The following is a 22,830-nucleotide window of genomic DNA, read 5'->3' as shown; positions in this document are numbered from 1 at the left end:
AATAATCCTTTAAAAACCTGTGCAAAATCACACTAGACTTCATTAAGGATGCCAGGTGTTTGTGGACTGCATACTTGCAGTTTAAATTTTATATCAAAATATTTTTCTTTGCCTTCATATTCTGTAGAATACCAATATTTTGTTTGCAAAATCAATACAATGACTACACAGCATGAGTTCAACGCTTAGCATCACTTTTGCTTTACCCGCTTAGAACAAAAAATATTCAGTCACATACTGAAGAAATAACATCTTTATTGATTTTTTTCAACTGCTATTAAAAGATCTGAGGGCTGTTGAATGCTTTTCAAAGTATTCTTCAACAAAATTAGATAAAGAAAACCTGTTAATTGAGATTAATTAATTAATGGGCAAGCTGATTTCTGTCCACTAGAAGTGAAGGCATTCATGGACATACTAAAAGCAGGAAGGAAAAAAGAAGTGAGATCTACTACACTTTCAGGTCTTACCTTACACATCATAAAATGTTAAAGACAAGTAATTTTTTAAATATCTTTTTATTTGGAGAATAACTCTTGAGTTTAGAGAGTTATTTAGAAGAGCTTGGAAAGAGCAATTTCTCAAAATGCTCTTCCTCATCTCTTAAAAGAATTAAAAGAAAAAAGGAAAATCCCAGCTTGCTCAAACATTAAAACCTTTTTCAAACCATATCCTCCTGGAGTTTCTTGAGATTACTTACACAAAGAACTATTTCACGTATGTTCTTCACATAAAGGGTCACGTAGTCTTTGATATAGACTCCTATGTCAGGATAAGGTATGGAGAACCAGTTGCTTGCAATTGCTGCTTCATTTTCATTGTTACCACTCCACAGAATAATTGATGGATGAGATTTTAAACGTCGCACCTGAAATACAACTTACAGTTTCAGAAGTCAAGTAAAACTATTTATCTTAACAATGAACTTTTTTAAAATAATCACTTTACTACTAGTTGAATTACAAGTCCACATGTATATTATATTACATACGCTAAACCTACAATTCCCTTTTTTTGCCACATGGCTCACTATTCCCTCCGTTTGCCACCAGCCTCAAAGTTTTGTAATATATACTTTCAGAAGGGAAAATTTATAATACGCTGGGACACATCTGTCCTATGCACATATGTATCATGGACCTCTACTCAGCCATGTGTGCAGGATAAATTCTGGGCAGTCTTCTTGACTGACAACTCCTGCAAGCAGTCAGAGGAGTTCAATAAGATTTAGCGATGTTACATTTTGTGTCTGCTGCATAAAGGTACACTAACAAAAACATCAAAACAACCATTTTTGCAAAGCTAACTTACACAGTCAATGAAAAATAGATAATGTGAAATAGAGCTTTGACACATGGATAAAATACCTGATGAGTAACTTCTGCTCTTACGGATTCTAAAAAATTCTGGTTGGTTGGATATAGTGCACACGCGAACATGAAATCCTGCCAAATCTACAAGGGAAAGGAAAGATTAAAAAAAACTGTCAGCAAGTTACTTTACATACTTGCAAAATATATGGCTATTGGGATACACTATCCTTTGTTCAGACAGAAAACAAATCACATTGACCATGGGGCTCAACTATGTGCATACTCCACTGTGGTTATCCTCAATATCAGGGTTACAAAATATTTACCCTTAGGAATCAGCTCCTGACAGCCTACATTGAGGAGAGGAATATTGCTCAGTAGATAAGTTCTGTGAGTTTCAACAGAATAATCAGATATTGAACATGTAGCAATTTGCAGCTGAACAGAACAATTTCATATTTATTTACTATTCTCACAGGTGTAACACCAAATCCCCACTACTTAATGAGATGAGACAATAATTCTTCTGATGTGGCACTGAGCACACTTAAGAGACCTTAATTTGTACTTGTGAAGAAAACGTCTCCATACAAAATTATCTAAAAACCAGCAAATCTTACCCAGTAAGAGGGGCAGAAACAAGCTAGATGCTCTAAAAACACAGTGATCTTTCTCTTCAAAGAAAGATCAAGTATATACTACTAGACAACAGCAAGTCTTTCAATTCAAGAAGAATAAACTCCATTTGTACCTTGCAGCAGAATTACAAAAATGGGAATGGAAGCCCAATGAGATGGATAAGATTTCTTGTTTACTGTTTTGTTTTTTAAATTGCCTTTTTTATAACCTTGAGGCTCCTTCTAGTCTGTCTAAAATGTTAAGGAAAAGAGCTCTAGGAAGGAGCACCTTAACCCAAAGGGGTCTGTAGGAGACTCCACTTTTCTAACACTGTGTTACATATTGAGAGACAGAGACCAGCTCCTCACAGAATTTCATTTTCATTGCAGTGAGAATATGCTTTTCCAAGGCTCTTTTCAGCACACATTCCCTAAGAAAACTGAAGATAAAGAATAGGACAGTGGGGGATAATGGAGCCATTAATAATTGTTACAATCCTAACACTGTACAGAAAAAGCAAAGCTATTGCTGCAGAATCACTCATAATCCTTTAGTGACTGTTGGTGTCAAAACTCTCTATTGAAAGAAACTTTCTCACTATTTCTCTCAGGGAGCTATCACTGGTTTTCCTTAAGCACAGTTTGACTCCAATGCACTTTTAAGCCTTTACAAGATCATCAGAAGAAACAAAACCAAAAACCTCCCCCACTGCCCCTCCCGAAAAAGAGTCTGATTTTCTGCATTTACTTGCTATTTTGGCTGTTCAATAGGATCTAAATCTTGCACTGAGCACTGTACAGACACAGATCTATGTGGCCTACTTAAGGAGCGTAGTGTTAAAAATTGAAGAACCGTAAGTGCTCAGAAGCCTTGAAAATCAGGACACTCATTCAGATCACTAAAATAGATGTAACTTTTTTTTTTTTTGCAAGCACACCCATCTGAAAGCAGCAAGGTATGAATTCTGTTTCCCTGCTTCTTATGGTGTAGACTAAGACCAAACACACTTGTCAGGATTTTTAATACCAGATGCAACTTGGCCCTCATTCATCTAGTCACTACTTCATCAAAACTTATTAATACATGCTTATATAATCAAAGCTTATATAATCAAAGGTACTCATTCAGGATTAGTGATTGCAGCAGGTGTTCACCCTACAGCTACATTTATATTCAATTATAGTTTGTTCAAAATGGCCCCTTGGATAATGCCTTCCATGTTTGTCTTTGGACCAAATGAGAAGTTTGAACCAAAACTGCCCAACCCTTTTCAGCTATTGCTAAAAAGAAGAAAATGCTTTTAAAAGAAATAAAATCCTTTTCCAAAACTGAGATGAGCATAGCCACCTTCTACCTAATGGTGACCTTCTACAATAAAATCTCCAAAATATCACTTCCAGATTCAGTCTCTGTAATCAGAAACCATTAAAATTACAAAGAACTTAAAGAAGCCCAATGAGTCAACCAAAAAATCAGGTTAATCTGACCTCGTCTTGATACTCTACAGTGTCCTTTGGAAAGATGGTTAGAACTTACGTATTAATTCTCTTTTTTTAAATTTGAAGTGGATTTTCATTTACAAGTTCTTGTCAGTTTTTAAATAATTATTCTGTGTTTATTGTTTTTACCATTATTCCTATTTCATCACAAATATCGTAAAATTCATCTTGTTCATATACTCCTCCTCCCCAAACCCGAAGGGCATTCATGTTAGCATCTGCTGCAGACTTCAAGAGTAGCCTTAGTCTGTCAAATACAAAAAGGAGATATACAAGTTTTGTGAAGTTCTATTAGTTAAGAATTTCTAAGGTTATACAAAAAAAGAAGAAATGAATGCCCCTACCAAAAAAACCACCCAAATCTAAATCATTAGTAGGCAATCTATGACTTATAACTCTAACAGAAAGTATCAAAATACTCTGGTTTCTAAACTTGCATGTCTGGACAGAGCTCTCAAAAGACAATTTTTTGCGTAGAAAAATTGCTTGATCCTGTTAACACTCAGAAAATAGATGGAGTGACACATGTGTAAGTGCTTTTACAGAAGTTTTGGTAGGACCAAATTTAGAAATACTATGTTTTATTAATCATGTTGGTCTTTTCTCCTCTGATATTACTTGCTTTGTATGTCAATTACTTGAATTCAAATTCTCTTTAAACACAATCAGGAATGTATATCCTCTTCCTGAGTTCCATAATGCATAGAGAGAAAAACCCTCATTTTAAGGGTTTTAGGCTTCATTTTTCCTTAAATCATACTGGTAGCCTCTAAACTGCATGTGAATGCATGCAGCAGCACGCCCTGTTGAGCTGGCTCCCCAATATCCCAGAGCAAAGCTTAGACCAAGTACAGCACAGCCCCCATCCCACCTGAATCTCTGTGGTGCTGAGCACTGAAATCCGCTGAGCCTAGATGAGATCAGGAGAAGGGGAGAGGCTGCCATGCACCTACATAACCCTGCATGATATGGGTTAGAACATGGATGAAGTGCACATCCTCTGCCTACCAATGGATGCGTCCAGACAGGGTCAAACAGCCTGAGGACCATCCCTAAAAATACCCAAAAGGCCAGTAACTATGAACTGCAAGCAAACACATTCCCACCAGCAACTGCACCTACATGCCTTGAACATCACTCAAATCTGTTCATGTTAATTAACCCTAATTCTGTAGCCTCCCCCTCCCACCCACAACAATTAGTGTTCTACCTTGAAAGTTTTACCCACGAAAGCCAACCTTTGATAAAGGGTGTAGAGAGAATCAGGAGGAGGAAAACATTACCCTTTATCCTTAGAGAACATCAAATGTGGCTTACGTGTCAGAGGTCACTCTGTCCTGGAAAGAATCTGCTGGAATCCAGTTTGAACCCTTAATAAAAATGGGTCGGCCATTGATTCTGAAGTAGAAACTCAGACCTGGTGATCCAGGAATAGGCTCCTGAATAAGTTCTACTGTCCGAAAATAGACCTGTGAAGACATGAAACTTAGATTTAAAGCTGACAAAAAAGGAATTAAAACTACATAAATAAAGAAAATCATTACAAAAGGGATGTACAACTGAACAGTAACAGCTCAGAATTTGTCAAGGAGTCAAAAGACACGGACTCATCTCTAAATTCCTGCTTGCTGAAAACACCCTGTAACAGTACTAGAAAGCATTCTTTCAATAATAAGCCTGTTCACTTTTTAAAGTTGCTATCATATTAAGAGAGAGAAAGAGAAAGCATGAGCAAACAACCGTACATGTGCACAGAAGTATGTAAGGAGAGACAGGTGAAGTTTGGTTTTTGCAGAGTTCAGTCAAAAGTCCAGCAAGAGGAATGCAGGGGCTCCACCAGATCAGAAGCACCATGTGATCTGCAATTTTCTCTACCAGGAGACTGCAGCAGCTCAGTTTTAAGTCTTGTCCCTGAATACCTAGAATGAGATTCACATAGTACAAGCAAGAGCTTCTTTTACTTCTCTGAAATGACACTTTTTAAATAGATGCAACACTTACAGAGAAAAAACACCCATGCAAACACAAATGCCACTTTGCAAGTGAAAGGCCCTCTGGCCATCACAGCTGTGTAGGAACAGCATGATCAGCAATAATGAATCAGAGTGACCAGTTCAGCTAAATAAACACTTACTCTGAGTAAAGTATTAAAGATAAAGCACATCTCAAGCAGAAGCAGAGGCCAAACTTTTACAGCTGCTCTTTTAGCCTAATACATGGCATTGTGATGCTGAAACAAGAAAACCTTCCTTTCTCCTGATGCAGGTGGAATTAAAAGCTCCCAGGAAATAGTTCCAGACGATTCCTAGGACTTCACTACAAGCAGCAATACTGCTCTGAGGGGTATCCTGACTGCACTGACACAAACAGCCATGAGGGAGCAGTTAATGCACTGCAACAGCACTGACCCCTTATTTGTACAGTGCTTTCCCCACCTGCCATATCAGCTCCTGCACACCTCCAAACTCTTCCAGAAAACAGCTCTTTCAGGGACACTTTAAACATCTTCTCCTGTGCCCCTGTTCCAGTTCAACTTCCTTACATCAGGAAGAAAACACGTTTTCTTTATTGCACCTGTTGCTCATGATCATAGGGAGAAAACTGGAAAATTAAATAATGGGAAGGAAAGCTCACAGTAAATTTTAGCCAAAACAGGTTTGAGTCAGAAGGGCAGGAAACAATTTTTTTTTAACTACTCCTAAGATAGCAACCACTCCTCTCTCAGCTGACTATTTGCTTTACCTTTTCAAAAGGTCAGTTTGTAGAGCACAGCCTGTTCTCCCTCAGCTTCAGCTGAGGCAAGTATATGTCACTACATCAGGCTAAAATTAACCTAGTTAAGTGCAAATGATACACCTGTCTTTAATACAAAATGCAACTCTTTATTTCACACACCAGACATCGTTGTTATTCAAAAGGCAAATGATTAATCCCACTATGGGACTGCATTTTCTGAACATTCAGCTCATCAAAAATCACACATATAGACAGAAAACTATTTCTAGCAGTAGGGAGGAAAAAGGAAATCACCACTGTTTGATTCCTTTTTGGTGCCTCTAAGTTAACTGGACAATTATTAACCAAACACCTGGACAGAGACAATGCATGTGACAAACCAGATGCATTATCAGAGGTCACAGATCACTGAGCTCAACCTAAAGAGCTCTGCATCATGGCAGCAATCATTCCTAGATTTTTGCAGACCTAGTTTAACAGGAGAAGTTGAATTTAAATAATAACCAAAGTTTCATGCAATTTTCACAGTTACTCTAACTCCTGAAGGCTACAGGAGAGAAACTACAGTATGTGAAATGTTCTGACCTTCCTACACTGAATTCAACTACTTGGAGAAAAACTCCCCAGTCTCCATTGTGGCTCTATTTTTATGGCATTAAGTGGAATGGGACTTGCAGATGGAGCTGCCAAAGTATTTGGGATGTCATCTTAAGGGATGTCATCAGGCAGGTAGGGACTGTCTCAGAGTGCATTTGTAATGGAGCATTTATATTACTAACAGAAGTAATGAGACATTGCTTTATTCCTGCTCAAGTGAACTGATGCAGTGGCCAAGGCAACCTGAGAGGCTGAAACACTCAGCCAGGACCACCCAGACAGCAGGAGCAAGAGAAAAAGCTCCTTAGCCTCAGCTCACATTCCCAGGCCCCCAAGATTCAGCGCAACTCCACTGCTCCCCGGGCCAGCTGGTAACAGCACATCTTCCTGCTCCTAATACAGCTTCCTTCTGCCTTGGGGGGGTGAAAGAAGGGCAATGGGAGACAACCAGCATCTGGCAAGCTTGGTTACGTGTCCTCCTGGCTACCAAGACCTTGGCCACCCTTAAATCTGTCTGATAGAGCTTGCTGCCTGAGGGCTGAGCATTTCTCTCAGCCTTGGGGCACACACAAGGGGCTCTCGAGCCACCACAGACCAATCAGCTGGTTCTGAGCATAATTATGAAACAGATACCTACCTTTTTAAAGCACACACAAAGGCTTTGTACACAGTTAAGTGACCTGTGGATCACATTTGGCATTCCCATATTTAGCAGTAGGAAAAGTAATAAGGATGAAGATGCCTAGAGCTGAACTAAGATCACAGAACAACCCAGCGACCTAACAAATTACAACACAGCATGAAAGTGGTGTGAAAACTACAAAGCCAGAAAGAAAAGACTTCTGGAAGTCATGCTAAAATGCCTGAGGGGAAAAGAGCGTGAAAGGGATGGAGGGAAAGACTGTCGGAGGCCAAGATTTTCAAAGTACAAAAATAGCCTTAAAAACCAAAAAACTCTGAGTACAATGCTGTAGAAATGAGTACACAGAAAGATGGGGAAATAGAACTGAAAAGCAAACAAAAGCTTCATGGGGCAATGAAAGAGGTAATAAATGTGGGGACGGCAAGAAATAAGCAACTTATCAATAGCAAACAGGACCCTCCATCAAGAAAACCAATGTCACTGTGAGATATGACTTTGTTTCACGTTATCCTGAGAAACAAACTCTAGAATAAAATATTCAAATGGAAAACCAAGCCAAAACCAAACCACATCCTATCCTAGATGTTGGCTTTTATTCTGCTTTGGTTTTCTGCTGCTCTGAACAGGAATGAGTAAGTACTTCTCTGAGCCAAAGAGATTCCCAGCACTGCTGGCTAGAGCTCTATAGAGCTCCTGCAAGTACATACTGGAAGGCCACCCAGAAATATTCCCAAAGGATTGGTTAAAGTTTTGAAGACTACTCTATCATGTCAGAATCCAGAAAGTAGTTCAAGTTTGGAGTAGCCAAATCTGACATAAGATCAAGCTGTGCTTTCTCTCACATGTACAGTTCTCATGCTTCAGTTTTTTCCTGTCCAAAGTTATGTAGATACTCATAGGGACACAAACCACATGTGAAATGCCTCACCTCTGCTTTTTTCCTGGGGGGGGCGGGGAATATGCAAGTAGGAAATTTATTCTTCCTGAATACAGTCAGTACAACATGGACAACAGAACTGACAAAAAAACAACTTTCAGGAATATTAATCCCTGATTGTATCTCCTGAACTACTCTGTTGTACTACTCAAAGTTCTTATAAAGCTATACGAATGTTGCTGTTCAGTCCTGCTGACATGAGAGAAATTTATGCTACAACATGAAAAAACTGCATACAGAGCCTTTTTCCACTCATACAGCTCTGACTGGGGGTGATGGTGTGTGTGTGCACGTGTGTCTGTCAGAAACCAAGACAGAGATGCACAAAACATGGGAAGGATGACCAGACTTCACGCTGTAAGCTGTAAAGGCTTCATATGCTGGTTAATTCACAATGCCCACTATGTGGTGCATTTGGGGATTTTTTCCCCCCTCTTTCCCTTTAAGGAAAAAAAAAAAAAAAAAAAAAAAAAGAGTCTTCTGTTGTAGACCATGAAGTCCCCATGATCTCATGCCACAGAGCTCTATGAAATATTCTGACACAAGCACCCAAATGGAAATTATTAGCTTTCCTATCATTGTGTAATTTTCACATAGTAACAGAATTTTCCTTTTTAGAGGGTTTATAGTTGTATTTCCTACCACCAGTTTTTCCAAGCAACACATGCTGTGTTTACTTGGTGTGGGTTTTTTAATTGTTTCAAAATTAGAACACTAATCATAGCAAATTATTATTATTATTATGACTTCATAATCAAACTAGGGGCTAGTCCTATAATGATACAACACCAGAAGCTACTAGTTTTCCTAAGTTTTTTTCACACTAACAAATGTTAGATCAAATAGCAGTTCAGATGCCTGGTGACCAGATTAGTTTTTAATAAAGCAGTATACACCACAAACATCTAATAAAGGCATACATTTATGTGGTTGTTAACACATGTTCATGACATAACGAGGCCAGTCTAATCTCTAAGATTTTTATTTCTAATGGACAACTGGAAATTACCTCCTCTAGGCTCCTTAGTAAAACCAAACAGATAATTAAACAGCCAGTGTGTTAGGGGAACCCTTATGCAAAAACACCCAAATATTACTTTTATGGTTGTATTTAAGACCTTATCTTTTCTTAAGCCTGAAGCACACCTAGCACATTCTAATAAATAAATGTATGTTAGGTTTTTAGGAATGTGTCTATCCCATAAATTTTTACAAACTGAAATTAGCAAAAAAAGTCCCAGTAATAAACCTTTGCATAATCTTACAGAAATCTAAAAGGGTTTTTCAGTGCATGATACAAAACCAAGAGCATGGTACATGAAGTTTAGAAGTGCTGTTTTCTTTTCATAAGCTAGAAAACTTAAGAAGTTTTCATGTTTTCTCTTCTGAGGTTTCTGGTTAACTGTAAACCATCTTGCAGCCTCAAGTAAATGCATCCACACAAGGTGAGAGTACCAGAAAAGAGGTAGCCATGCATTGTGACATTAAAAAAAACTTCATTTCTTATTAGCATTTTCACATGCATATTACGACTGAGCATAACTTTTTGTTACGCAGAGCAGATGTCCTAACACCAACAGTGGAATACCAGATGTAATTAAACTTTAGGGCTCACCTTTGAAAACTTCTCAATCTGGCATCCTGCCTCCATCATGAAAGTTGTTGTCATGTTGTATCCAGTTTGCTTTCCATGTCCATTTGGCCACCAAGCCTCCACTGCAGCACTCTTGAACACACAAGGGAGAAAGCCTGAGCAATAGGTATAATAAGATGTATCAAATGCACCTGGGCTCAGGTATCTTTGAGTGAATCACCACAAGCCTAACGAGGTTTTGTGCTTCAGCTGAGACATGCTAACATTCTCTCCAGCTGCAGCTCTGAGGTAAAAATCATTTAAAGAGAGAAGTGTGATTGTGTGATTTCTTCTGCTCAGGTCCAGGCTATCACTTCATTTTGTGCTCACAACAGGCCATGAGCACACCTCGACACGCAGGCACACTCCTCAGCTGAGGTACACTGACACACTATTCCTCCAAACCCCAAATATCTGTGTCAGCAGCAGCCATTGTTCACTGAGCTCTGTATCATACACCTCCTCTCATTGATCCTTTTACCTATCCCATGCAATATTCAATATACAGCAGTAACACTTTTCAACTGTGATTCTGGTATTATATGACCATAATGGCTGCTTCACTTATGTCAAGCTTTTAAGTCAAATTCTTTCATTCATTCGGTAATTTTCTGATTTGTCTCTATGTGTTTCCTAATCACATCATTAGTACTCCATAATTTTTACAAACATGAAATACAATCTCCAAGATGACAGAATATTTATCTTCACTCTAGCAGCCTTCTTCTGCTGCTCATTCCTGTTGTCAGCATTTGCCTGTTGCGTGCATAACACAGAAATTGTGGAAAGAAAGCAATAATGCATGCAACCAAACAATGAGGGATCAGCACTGAATTTAGTCATGAAAGGGGTATCTCAATCTTTTCAAGTAAATTGAGGCCAGAAAACAGCCCAGCAATATGTTTTGCTGTGGCTATACTTGGATACAACCACGAATATATCATGAATCTATCTTTCAGCTTCTCTGATAGAGAATTCTCCCAACCGCTGGTGAGGAAGTTCTGGTCTCTGCGCTGCATGGATACAAAAGGAAGCACAGACTCAGCGAGAGCCTCGACAACAAGGGAGTGTCCGCAGCTGCCTGGAACGACTGGATGTCTCATTGGCCACTGATGATGTCACCCCTCTGCTCGCCACTAGCTGATAAGCAAAATGCTGTCACGTTGGCAGCACAGCACTCTGCGTGGCAACCGCAGGAAGGCTGATACACATCTCTGCGATATGCACCACTCAAACACCTACTGCCTCCACAACGTAATCTGCAATAAGCTCTTCAGTAAAAATACATTTCTGGTGAGGTCTCAGTATCTAACGTGCACCACACAAGAGTACAGAGTAAGTGTGTCTACAGAGTAAGTGCTCTGTTAGCCTCATCAATACATGAGAACATATTTTGGGGCTTTTCTTAAAATCAGCTGATGTGAATTCATGCAGCAAAGCCTTTTGTGCACAAAGAATAATGAAACACTGCTGCCTCTGCTCTGAAGGAAGTGCTTCCTCCCAGACTTGCAGTTGCACTATACTAACAGATTTCTTCTGAGGCTGGGACAACTAAATAGGCAAAAATAATTTTTGAAGTTTCACTTTGCAGTGCCTGTTTAATGTAATCCATTAAAAAGACTAAGCAGAGACTCATGGTTGCTTTAAATGAAACTGGGTATTGGTAATTGCTCATGTAACTTGCATATCAGATGACAACAGTAAAAAAACTGTACGTTTCTATGCTTATGTGTCAAAATAAAACAAAGCACATAAGCACGCAAGTCACAGAGTGTGCACACTGGAACATAAATACCCTGCTTGCTCTCTCTCCATGCAAACAGCTGACAAGTGAACTCAAGAACAACACAGACAATGCAGTCAAACAGGCAAAACAGCTGCAGCATTACACAGCAGTGCAGAAAAACAGCAGAGCCAGTAAAATATAGAAGAGCTTGAGGGCAGACCCTTTATTTAGTGCTACTAACTGCCAGTATGGTCAAAAGCCCCAAATTCCTGCTCACAGCACATCACCCACCCACAAATGTGTGTCCTGCAGCCCTGAAGCTCCCGTGGAGAACTTCATCAGGTGTGGCTCCTGCTGCACTGCCAAGGCTCGCACTCTGCCCACTGGCTGGAGCCTGATTTTTTAATTGAGTTTGCTCCTCATTAGAGCACCTTCTACCAGTCAAAAATTCCTCCTGAGATTTGCCTATCGAAAGGACTACAAGCGAATGTAAGGGGTATTACTCCACAAAATTTTCTTTTGTTTTTATTTACGTGAAAGTAAATAAATATCTACTAAGAGGCTTGAGGAATGCTTCCTCTCTCTCCTGAGAGAATCCTATGTATTGTCGTATATTCTGGTCCCAATCAGTCCAGTAAACAGTAGCATGTGAGATACCTGCTGCCAAAGAAGTGAAGTGACACAGGGTACCCAAACGTTATTTACCTAAACAACTCAAAAAAGGTCATTTAACCGTGGCCAGTGATTATGTGACCTTTTTCTAAGGCTTCATCACCTTTTGGCAGTAAGCTACATGGCTTCACAGACATCAGATTTTAGAAATGAAAAGAACTGTTCTCCTACCCTGTAAGGGATACAGAACTGTTGATAAAAGTCAGGAAGACACTAAGGAATGGGAAGGAGGCCTAAAACTGGCATGGAGGCAGAAAGTCACACTGGAAACCAGGGGAAACATTTTGCAGCTGAACAAGCTCTCCACACACACCTCTTTACCTTGTTGATGTTTACATGCAGCACAATGCTGCCTTCTCCAGGTTGAAGCTTCACACTGAACGATTGCTGCGTTTGTAACTTGGGAATGTTCACAGTCACAAGACCTGTGATTGGCTTGGAGCTGACTACATCAAAAACAGACTCGACTTCAAGACACCACTGCTGAGCACTCTTTACTAAGTGAAGAGGGGGAAAAAAATGGGAATTTAAGAATTATGCTTATATGCCTATTAGTTAACATGATCTTTCATTAAAGAAAAAATTCAAAAACTAAGATTAAATTTAACAATTTTCAGGCTGTGTCTAAACCAGCCTACATGGTTAATCTGCTTATTTAGTGTATTTGACAACCGAGTCCAATGGAACAGAACAATGCAATATGATTTATATTTTTTAACTCTTTTTTTAATTCAAAAGCCATCCAGGTTTTTTTCAGAGCTCTGTACAAAAGTCAGAGACCTTGACACCAGTCACTTCATTAGGAAGGAATTTTTTCCCACCAACTCCCATAGACATTGTATTTGCTTTTAGTCAGCACTCATATGAACATGGCACTCTTTGGGAAAGATTGTAATCACAAGCCAGTACAATCACTTTTGTCAATGAAACAAAAACAGTATTAACAGAAAACGAGCTGAATTCATCCCAGACTCACTGGACAAAATGAATGGAGCTACTGGGGATGAACTGGGCCCACTGTGTCTAGACTTGACAGGCTATATCTTTATGTCCCTTCTCCCACCCATGTGTTGTGAAAGAAACAAGTTAATGACTTCCCTGAGATCTCTCTGAAGTTACCACAGAGCATCCTCTCTTTTACAGACCTTACTGAATAAGGAGAGGCAGGGTCAAGGGTACTCAAGATCTATGTGTAAATTTCCCACTAACTTCAACAGTTGAATTGCCTAGCTACTAACACAGCCTGGCTAATCCTATACTTCAAATATTGCAGATCAACATAAAAGCAAAAGCAAACAAAACAGAAAACAAGGAGAACTAGAACTAAGACACATTTTGTATACACAAATTGCTAACAACTTGCTTTCTCTTTTCATTTATATAGTCTAGCTCTCCTTGCTTCACAAGAGAAAGAGCTCACTCCAAAAAACAAAGAATTGCATTCAGCCCTGGTATGATTTTCACTGTTTTGCACAGAATGAAGAGCAATGATTGAGTTCCCAAGTTTATATTACACTCAGCATTACTCAGTGAAGACCAATTCTCTGAAATGTGGAAAAGGTTTAAAAGTACCCACCCTACAAAGGTCAGACATTACAGTGCATTCTTCCTCCCTTACAAAAACACATAGAAATTCCAACCCACTCCTAACTGCCTGAACTGTGGGGTCTAGACAGAGAAACCAAGAACAATGAATCTTTCACAGACTCAGTGGTCAAAAGGCTATGACGCTAAATCTGATGAACAACAAAAGTACATATGCAGCTTAAATTCAGGTTGTTCATTTACTCTTTCTTTTTCAAACATTATTATGTTTGAATACTAATAAGCTCTTGCTCTGGTTCCAAGCCACTCTCTACTGAAGGAAAGAGGTTTGCTCTCTTCACTTACCCAGAGAGCAAGACTTTACCTACCAGAAGGGAGAGTTGTGGGAATGTGGGAGGGACCAGAAAAGATTTTTTACTGTAACTAAATTTCAGAAAGCACACAGTCTGTGCTGGGGCTTTCCATGGAAATTCCAATCACGTCAACTCTATTTAGGACCTGCAGCTATTTCAGGATGCTTTAAAAACAGCCATGGAGTGATGTCTTCCTCTTTTATTCATACACAACAAATCTATTCCCAAGAGCCAAAATTCACCCCACTGCAGAGGACCCACGTGCTGACCCTACTCCACTGGGTCAACAGGCAGTGAAAAAAGCATGTGGGTGGTCTCAACCAGGCATATCACCATTTGCAGAAAGTTTCAAGGGAAAATTAACTACTTCTGCACAGCTGCAATGATTTTCAGGACAAAGGAGAGGAAAATCAGAGACCACTGCAAGAGAGGAAACCGGTTTGGTAAGTTAGGTACAAGAATGCAGGAGGTTATCCTCTCCAATTGCAGCTTTAACAATTATCCTTGCCTAGCACAACTTGCTTTTTTCTCTCAGACTTCATGTTGTGTCCTGAAAACTCAGCACTCTTCGAACTCTGCTCACTGTGCATTTGTCCTTCCAACACAAAACCAAATTCCCATAGCAGCTCTGCCTTTGTTTGAAATGAAAGTGAGATGAAATAAATAAAATGAGACATATTTACAGGGAGTCTTGGTGCAAACACATGAAATTAGAAAGGAAATTTTTCAAAATCAAAAAGAGGTGCTAATCTCAATTATACTACATTTATTTCTGCAGTTATTCAGGATTTTAAGCAAAAAAATATTCTGAATTCTAACATTTTTAACAGTTATTGTTTGTATTGAAGTACTGTTTCAATACCTAATAAAGGTGTGTTCTGGAAAGAACTACACACAAAGTCATAAAAACCCATGGAACATTTCCTTCCTGACACTTAATTTGGCTTACCAATAAAATGGTTTGTATTCTAAAGGTGAAACCAATAACAAGACAAAATAAGAGACTTACCAAAGAGAGGAGTTACAGAAAAATAAATCAGGTGATAATGGTCATAGGCCTCAATCCTAACATCTTTCCAGATTCCTTGAGTGGGAAAAGAAGGGCCCCAATCCCAACTAAATGAGCATTGCTCCTGGAAAACAGAATGATTATGTTACACATGCCTGTGGTTCACACAGACATTGATGTCTTGCCAGAAATAAAAGACATTTGCTATCTGGGAATAAAATATTGACATGCACTGAAAGAATTTTTCCAGTTTCCATAAATCCAGAAGATCCTACAGTATTTTTTCTTACTTCATAACCAGAACTTTGCTGCTACTACCTGTATTATACAAAAAATTAAATTTTGTATTAAATGTCCAAGTATGGAGAAATTTTCTATTACCAAAAGAGCAAAACACACTTAGGGCATGGCTAAAAAAACACCAACAAAACCCCAAACAGTAAAGATCAAAAAAACAATCCAGGAGATTATTCTCAATTCAGCTGTGAATTATCTTTGTTTGTAATGTCAGTATTTAATTGTATACCTAAAAGACTAACTAAGCAGAAAACTGACAATTAGAAATGTTACAGTATTCTAGAAGAAAAGTATCAAATTAAAAACCCTACATGAAATAGTTTATCTCCTATTTTTAGTTTTAACACCACAGAGTAATACAAGGAAAGAAATGGCTATGTCCGGAGTATTTGTGTAGTTCAGTCATGTTCACTGTTTCTCCCCTTTTTATAGTTCTCTTATACAAAAACAAAGGGAACAAAAACACGGTTGAGAAGTAGCTTAGTTCTGGTACTAACATCAGAATAACTGTCAGAATTATAAAATGCTGCTCAGGCAGAGAAGTACGTACACTAATTTCCATTTAGCTGTTTTCAAACCTGGTCAGACCTCTACTTAACAAATCCCTTGACAACATCTATTCAGCTGCCCTCCAAGTTTCACACAGCCCCAGCCCCCAAAGCAAATACAATAGATCTCCTAAAGTCTTGTACAGTGACACACAGTTCTAAATTTAGAGACTAATAACTTACAGCCAAGGCATACTAATTTGGGCAAACCACATTGCACAAGCCTGGCCTATCCCTTGCACTGCCAGTCAGCCTCCCTGTCTATCAAACTGCAAAAGAGCCTTCCAGGAAGCAAACACTGCACCTACTTCAAACAGAAAACCAGGGATAACATATTCTTAGAAAACATGTCCAATTGGAAATAAATTTCCCATTATAAAAATAAACAAATGAATCACTGACAGGTTTCACTAAAAACACTGCAGACACTGCTATCAAAAACACTATGTCACAAGAACAATATGCCTGTATCACTGGGGTACATTAGCAGTGACAGGTTTGTGTTCTGCCACAAATCCCTACTCAGATTTAGATATGTCCACTGCACTTAATACTGCACCTGAAATGTGTAAATAGCTCCCCATTACCCTCAGATGGGAAGCAACCAGCTTATAGCAATGTCCTGGTATGTCTGTTTAGTTTTAGATGTGACATGGCTGCTGTTGCTGCCAATACTTGGAAACTGCTCCAGAAATTTCCAGAAACATTTTGAATTCCAAGTACAATCAAAAAATTCATTTGAGGAAAAAGCACTAGGGTACTTTCTAACAAATTTAAAGGTATAGTTCAGTGAGGCATAAAATCATTCCAGGTCTCTTTTGCTCTATAAGACTACAGTTGTGTAAGTGCACTATTCCTTCCAAGGCTCTCCTTGCACTGATTTCGGAGAAACACAGTGGACTCAGAAGAACTATTAAATTTTCTAAAATGTAAGGAAAATCAAAGTAGCAGCAAGCAGAAATAAAGACAGCATCTTAATCCTAAAGGATCTTTCCAGGACAACATGGAGTCCATGTTTACATTAATAATTTTTAAAGGAAATTATATCCAAGTTTAAATACCAGATTTACAGAATCCTAGTCATTTTTGAGGAAACTCTAGAAGGACTTTATTAGAAAGTTTGAAAATAATTATCAAGAAAGGCATTTAAGAGGAAACAAATATGCAAAAACACCCAAAAAGAGAAATTAGAAAGTAAGATCACCTAGACGTTGCCTCTATCTGCTGCAAAGCTATCAGAAATACATGAGATGCTACTCAAATGATAGTTTGCCCTGAGTTGTTTTAACACAAAGAAGCCATATCTTAAATCAAAGTTTCTAAGTCTCATTCATTTATATTACACTGCTGTTTCCATTGAATATGTACATATAAGTCACACTTGAGAACACTAATAAGATGAGAACAGGTTCCCTGTTAGGTAACACTTCTTGGGACATGCCAGAGCTGCCCAGGATAAATGGCACAGCACATGAGCAACAGCAAACACTCAAAAAGCTACTTGGATGAGATTTTTACAGCCTTGGCTACAACACACTGGTATTTGCAACAGTGAACTCTATTGTCAGCATACATTGCTAAACCCACCCAGTGGATCAAAATGGAATGACTACACATTTCCCAATGCTATCCTGCCCTCTTAGCAGCAAGTCTCCTTGCTGACTCTGATGAAAACAGCCTTTTAAACATTCTTATCACTTAGATATGAAGCCTGGCCTTCTCACACCTCCTGTATTGTCAACATACAAAAGTACAGGTTTCTAGGGGGGATGGGAGAAGGAAGCTGCAATGAAAAATATGCCCTGCTTATAAAACAACATTGCAGGTTTCAGAGCACAAGTGTAAGGACAGCTTGTGGTGCATTCCTCTTTCCCAGCCTGAAGCCAGAGACAGACAATTCTGCCCCTACCTTTCTGATGAAATTAACGTGGCACTCTCCTTTCTGCACAGGTGGAGGGCACGCCGGGGGGATGCTGTGTCCTTTGTGACATCTGCTCTGCTCTGCTGCGTACAAAACGGCTGACAAGAAACGGACCTCAACGCAATTGACCTCCTGGATCACACTGCTAATATCAAAGCTCTAGGACAAAACACAGAACAAAACCATTACAGTGCTGACATTTATCTATGAGATTTATAATCACTATTACATAGGGATTTTAATACCATACATATATTATTCAAAAGCTTTTGAAATACAGTCTCAGTGTACTCTGGTTTTGAAAGAAAAGATGTTTCTGGGCAAACCGCTTTCTTCACATCAAGCTCTCATGGCAAGCTGCAGCACTTTGCTTGCATAGGGAAGTACTTGAAGGACAAGGACAGCAAGAGAATCTTTACCCTCATTCCTCATCCAGAACCCATCTGCATCTTTGGAAAGACACCTTATTCCAACTCAGAGAGCTGCTCCATACAGGAGTGCTTCCAGCTCACACTGTGCTGCCAGCTCAACCACCACAAGGCACTGACCTGCCTGGTCCATGAATGCTGCAAAGCTGTAGCTCATTCCCCAAAATGGAATGACTTATATTCTAATCCCCCAAACGTAAGGCACACATTCTACATCAGCACCAAATGAAGCATCTGGGGGCTTTCTCACCAAGTCACAAAATTCCCTTCAGTGTGGCTGGAGAACAGAAGAAATGTTCCATTTCAGAATTATCCTCTGCTATCACGACAGTGTGGTTCCAATGGCTAATACCCATTTATTCCTCAGAGTGCACATTTGTGAAAAGCCAAGTCTCGGCTATTTTCCTTTAATTTGGGAGCAACCCAGCTAGAATCACTTATTCCTGTAGCATACAGCAGGACATTAGAAAGCAAATAGCATTCCCCAGTCCAGAGCCTTCAGAGAGTCCTTCCTGCAGATGATGTTGCCATGTGGAACAGGTGAACAAGGCACAAGCCTGGGTCACAGTAACCCCGGACTCAATTTAATGCAGTATATGCTGGCTTTACAGTGAAGGCCATTCCATGAATTGTTACAATCTGATACAAAATGAAGTTGCAGAAATATGGACAAAATAATACCACTTTTCTGACTTTCAGAGCCTGCTACTGACAAGCCTTTAGATACTCTCCAAGCAGTAAATAATTACAATTTCATAAAAACTCCATGAAATTTTTGATTTCACTGATGGTAAAGTAAGTCAAAGAGAAACTAAGTGGTTTGTCCTAGGTTACATAGACCCAGGTGGCAGAATGTCTTATGTCTCAGTCCAGTGCTTCTGCAATAAGACCTGCCAGAATGGTAAATGCTGAGATATGGAGACACCAGATTTCATTTGTAATTCAGTTATTCCACTATCAATCTCCCTTTAACTCTTCAGATTTTTGATTAAGATAAAAGCAAAATTGTTCCTTTTGTTATTACCAGAATAATTTTGTATTTTAAAGCTATAAAATTAGCTTGAAAGCTATAAAATTAGCTTGAAAGCTATAAAATTAGCTTGCCACTCTCAAGATCATTCCATAATGAATACTCTCATGCTGACATAAGCAAAGCTCAAAAACGCAAGACAGTGTTACCCAAAGTACCATATTCAAAATAAACCACCCTCTTTAAAAGCCAAAAGCATGAAACATATACACAGGCTTTACAGCACATGCATTTTCATTGCAGTATTGACATGTAAACCATTCTAATACCAATTAGTAAGCAGGTTTACAGCTAATAAAACAGATTTAAGATTATGTTTTCTTGAAGCTGGGACAGATCCCAAGAAGCAGGACATATTATATTATTAGCTGAATTGATCCTCTCGCATTGGTCCTCTCATTTAGGACAAGGCACATTCACCTCTAGATATGACCCAGTTGCTGATGAAAAGGTAAGTACACTTCCCTTCCTAACATTTACCTGATTCCACATACAGTCCTCAAGTCAACACTTTCTGCATCCAAGCACCTACTTTTATGGGTAGGTGAATGCACTGGAAGTGCTCAGAACAAAAGGGCTTTGAAGAAAGCAGAGAAGCAGAAATAAACAGAAACAAACACATTACTTACGTATCTGGTGAACATGTTGTCTGTTCTCCCAAGAGTGACATTGTTGAGCACGATCTGTGCTACTGTATCTACTCCCTCAAAAACCAAATTCACTTTCTGCCACTTTCTACAAAAGAAAACATACATGTGAAAAACTGTCAGAGTACCTAGAGTTAAAAACACACAGGGCACAGACAACGTAAAAATGTGTATCTCTATTATACCAGCAGTTGCTTCAGGTACTTTTGACTCAGTGCAGCTACACTGTACCTTTAAATAGTCAAACTAAGATGACAGCTGAAGTAGCTCAAGTCAGCATGCTCAAGAGCACATCAGGTTCCACATCAGGCTCACACACCCACTAGATATTAGATGGGATAACTTTCAATTAGCCTAAGCACTATCTTTTTTTCAGCTGACAATTCATAAGTAATTTTTAACAATCAATTTAAGAAAAAGAAAAAAGCAACAATTGAAATGTTCTGTAGCAACAGCTTTGCAGCTGCACATGATTGCATAATTTATCAGATACAAAAGTATTAAGCAGATGTTGAGTGGATGGATTAACTTGCAATTCTGCATGAAAGATGGCAAAGAACTATTTTAGACATATTTTTACTGCATACCTGATGTCAAAAGGAGTTTTGAACGTCCTGCTGTAAGTCCAGTTATCTAGTGAGATCCATCTGTACATCACATCATTAAATCTATAGTATGGATCCTAATAACAGACCAACAAAAAGAAAATTACATTATTTATTTAGTTATAGTGTTACTACATTAAAAGCATCACAATATCCATTAGACGAACACTTATTTCAGTCTGCAAATGCAAAATCATGACCTCAATTAGTCCTGATACTTCTTTTCACCCTTAAAATTTAATGTGAAAGCAAAGCTTTAGTAATATTTGACTTTATTTATATAGCTCAAAACCCTGTCTGCTATAATCATTTAAACTAGAAGTAGCAGGATTTGTTTTTACAGAAGAAATTACTGGTCTGGAAATTAACCAATAAATCCAGAGAGCCTGTGAATTAATGAGAGGAAAAGAAATATTATCATCCTCATAATTATGGAGAAGGTAAGACTAATAGGATTTTAAAAGGCAGAGAAACAGCATTTTAGGCCTCTAGGGGCAGCAGTGAACAAATCTCTAGTTTAAAGTTATTGCAAATAATCCAGTTGTTCCTTGTCAGCTGGACTTGTTGTGATAAGGATAAATTAAATTGTTGTATGTAGAGGGGTGGAGAAAGAGAAGAAGGAGAAGCAACACCATTCTGATTTTGGTAAAAAACTAAATTAGTACTTTTGAGAATAGTATTGCATTTACACCAAAGGTGTCCCTCTCCCTTTAACCACACTACCTAGTAACAACAGAAGGCACAGCTGGTCTGAGCTACGTCCTCAGCCTTTCTGGTTTCATGCTGTATTTATTGGTCACCATGTCCCTCACCCAGCTTAAAGGACCTGACACCCCACAGCCTCACACCTCACACAAAGGCAGCAAAAAGGTCCCATCCCTGTCAGAGCACACAGGCAGTGTCCCATCCCTGTCACAGAGCACGCAGGCAGTGTCCCATCCCTGTCAGAGCACACAGGAGTGTCCCATCCCTGTCACAGAGCACACAGGCAGTGTCCCATGCTGTGTCACAGAGCACACAGGCAGTGTCCCATCCCTGTCTCAGTGCCAGTACCCGGGTCCCAGCCTGGCAGCCCCTGCAGCAGCTGCAGGGCTGAGCTGCTGCCCCAAACAAAGGCCAATCTCTTGTGGCCTGCGTGACTCAGCCCAGCTCAGAGAGAGGGGAGCTGTGTTGGGGTTTGCTGTGACAGGAGTGTTCTAACAGCACCAACACACTTAACTACCCACCCTGGATATTCTCAGTCACACTAAAGAAAATCTGCCCAGCTATTTTTTTTTTCTTTCCTACTTGCTGGAACTTAACTTTTCTCCCCATTTCAGGAGTCAGTATGCATAATTACAACATTTGGAATTTGAAGTCTTCTGAAAAAAAATGGTCTTGTACCTCATATTTGTTTTACAACTAACATGGTCAGGCTCCATAATAAACACATGAACCTATTTTCATAGCAGAACAAAATCATAACATCTAAGTGACTCTCCTCAGCAGCACAGACCCTTCTGGAGTCCTACAGGAATACAAACATCATTCCTTGAGTTTATACAGAGAGAAAGGTGTCACCCTGCTTCTACATGCCATGCTCTACCAAATTTCTTACTACAAGGGAAGGGTCAAAAAGGAAAAGCCTTGTCACCTGAGTAAAACTGTGGCCTCTGTATTGATAATACAGTGTATTCTCTAAAAGTTGAGTCATCATGAGGTTACAGGACTATCACTGAATTTTAAGACATTTACTCCATTACTTTTGGTGAATATATCTCAGACTTTTATTGAGATGCAAAAGTTAAAGCCAAGAAATGCATATTAATATGCAAAATTTAGGCTCATAAAAAAAACTTCACTGAGATCATTGTACTAAGATAATGAGAGGCTAGCATAGAATGTCAGAGACTGTGAAACCCCACAATATGTACTTTAAAAATCACATTTTTTAACAACGGTCTTGCTTTAACATTATATACGATCTTATATATATTTACATATGCATATATATTTGTATTTAACATTACATACTATTTTATTTCACATTATCCTTGGAAAAATGTGCATGTGAAATTTCAATATTTGCCACTT

The 22,830-nt window shown here is 39.0% G+C and overlaps 1 protein-coding gene across 9 annotated transcripts in view; it reads right to left on the bottom strand.

Moving 5' to 3' along the window:
- MANBA (mannosidase beta) overlaps positions 1-22,830 on the bottom strand; it is a 65,033-nt gene that overhangs the window by 23,390 nt on the left and 18,813 nt on the right. For all 9 annotated transcript variants that reach the window (XM_074541106.1, XM_074541107.1, XM_074541099.1 and 6 more), the window contains exons 2-11: positions 20,740-20,834; positions 20,135-20,240; positions 18,036-18,206; positions 15,282-15,405; positions 12,696-12,871; positions 9,959-10,069; positions 4,748-4,899; positions 3,560-3,677; positions 1,368-1,454; positions 701-868 (exon numbers count right to left, since the gene is read on the bottom strand). In XM_074541106.1, the coding sequence (XP_074397207.1) occupies positions 701-868; positions 1,368-1,454; positions 3,560-3,677; positions 4,748-4,899; positions 9,959-10,069; positions 12,696-12,871; positions 15,282-15,405; positions 18,036-18,206; positions 20,135-20,240; positions 20,740-20,834 (1,308 nt within the window). The remainder of the gene's footprint in view (positions 1-700; positions 869-1,367; positions 1,455-3,559; positions 3,678-4,747; positions 4,900-9,958; positions 10,070-12,695; positions 12,872-15,281; positions 15,406-18,035; positions 18,207-20,134; positions 20,241-20,739; positions 20,835-22,830) is intronic.

The sequence above is a fragment of the Zonotrichia albicollis genome, chromosome 5 (genome assembly GCF_047830755.1).
Source record: "Zonotrichia albicollis isolate bZonAlb1 chromosome 5, bZonAlb1.hap1, whole genome shotgun sequence".
NCBI classification, from domain to species: domain Eukaryota; kingdom Metazoa; phylum Chordata; class Aves; order Passeriformes; family Passerellidae; genus Zonotrichia; species Zonotrichia albicollis.
Note: the sequence above shows the minus strand (reverse complement) of the source record. Positions and strands in the feature narration are given on the sequence as shown.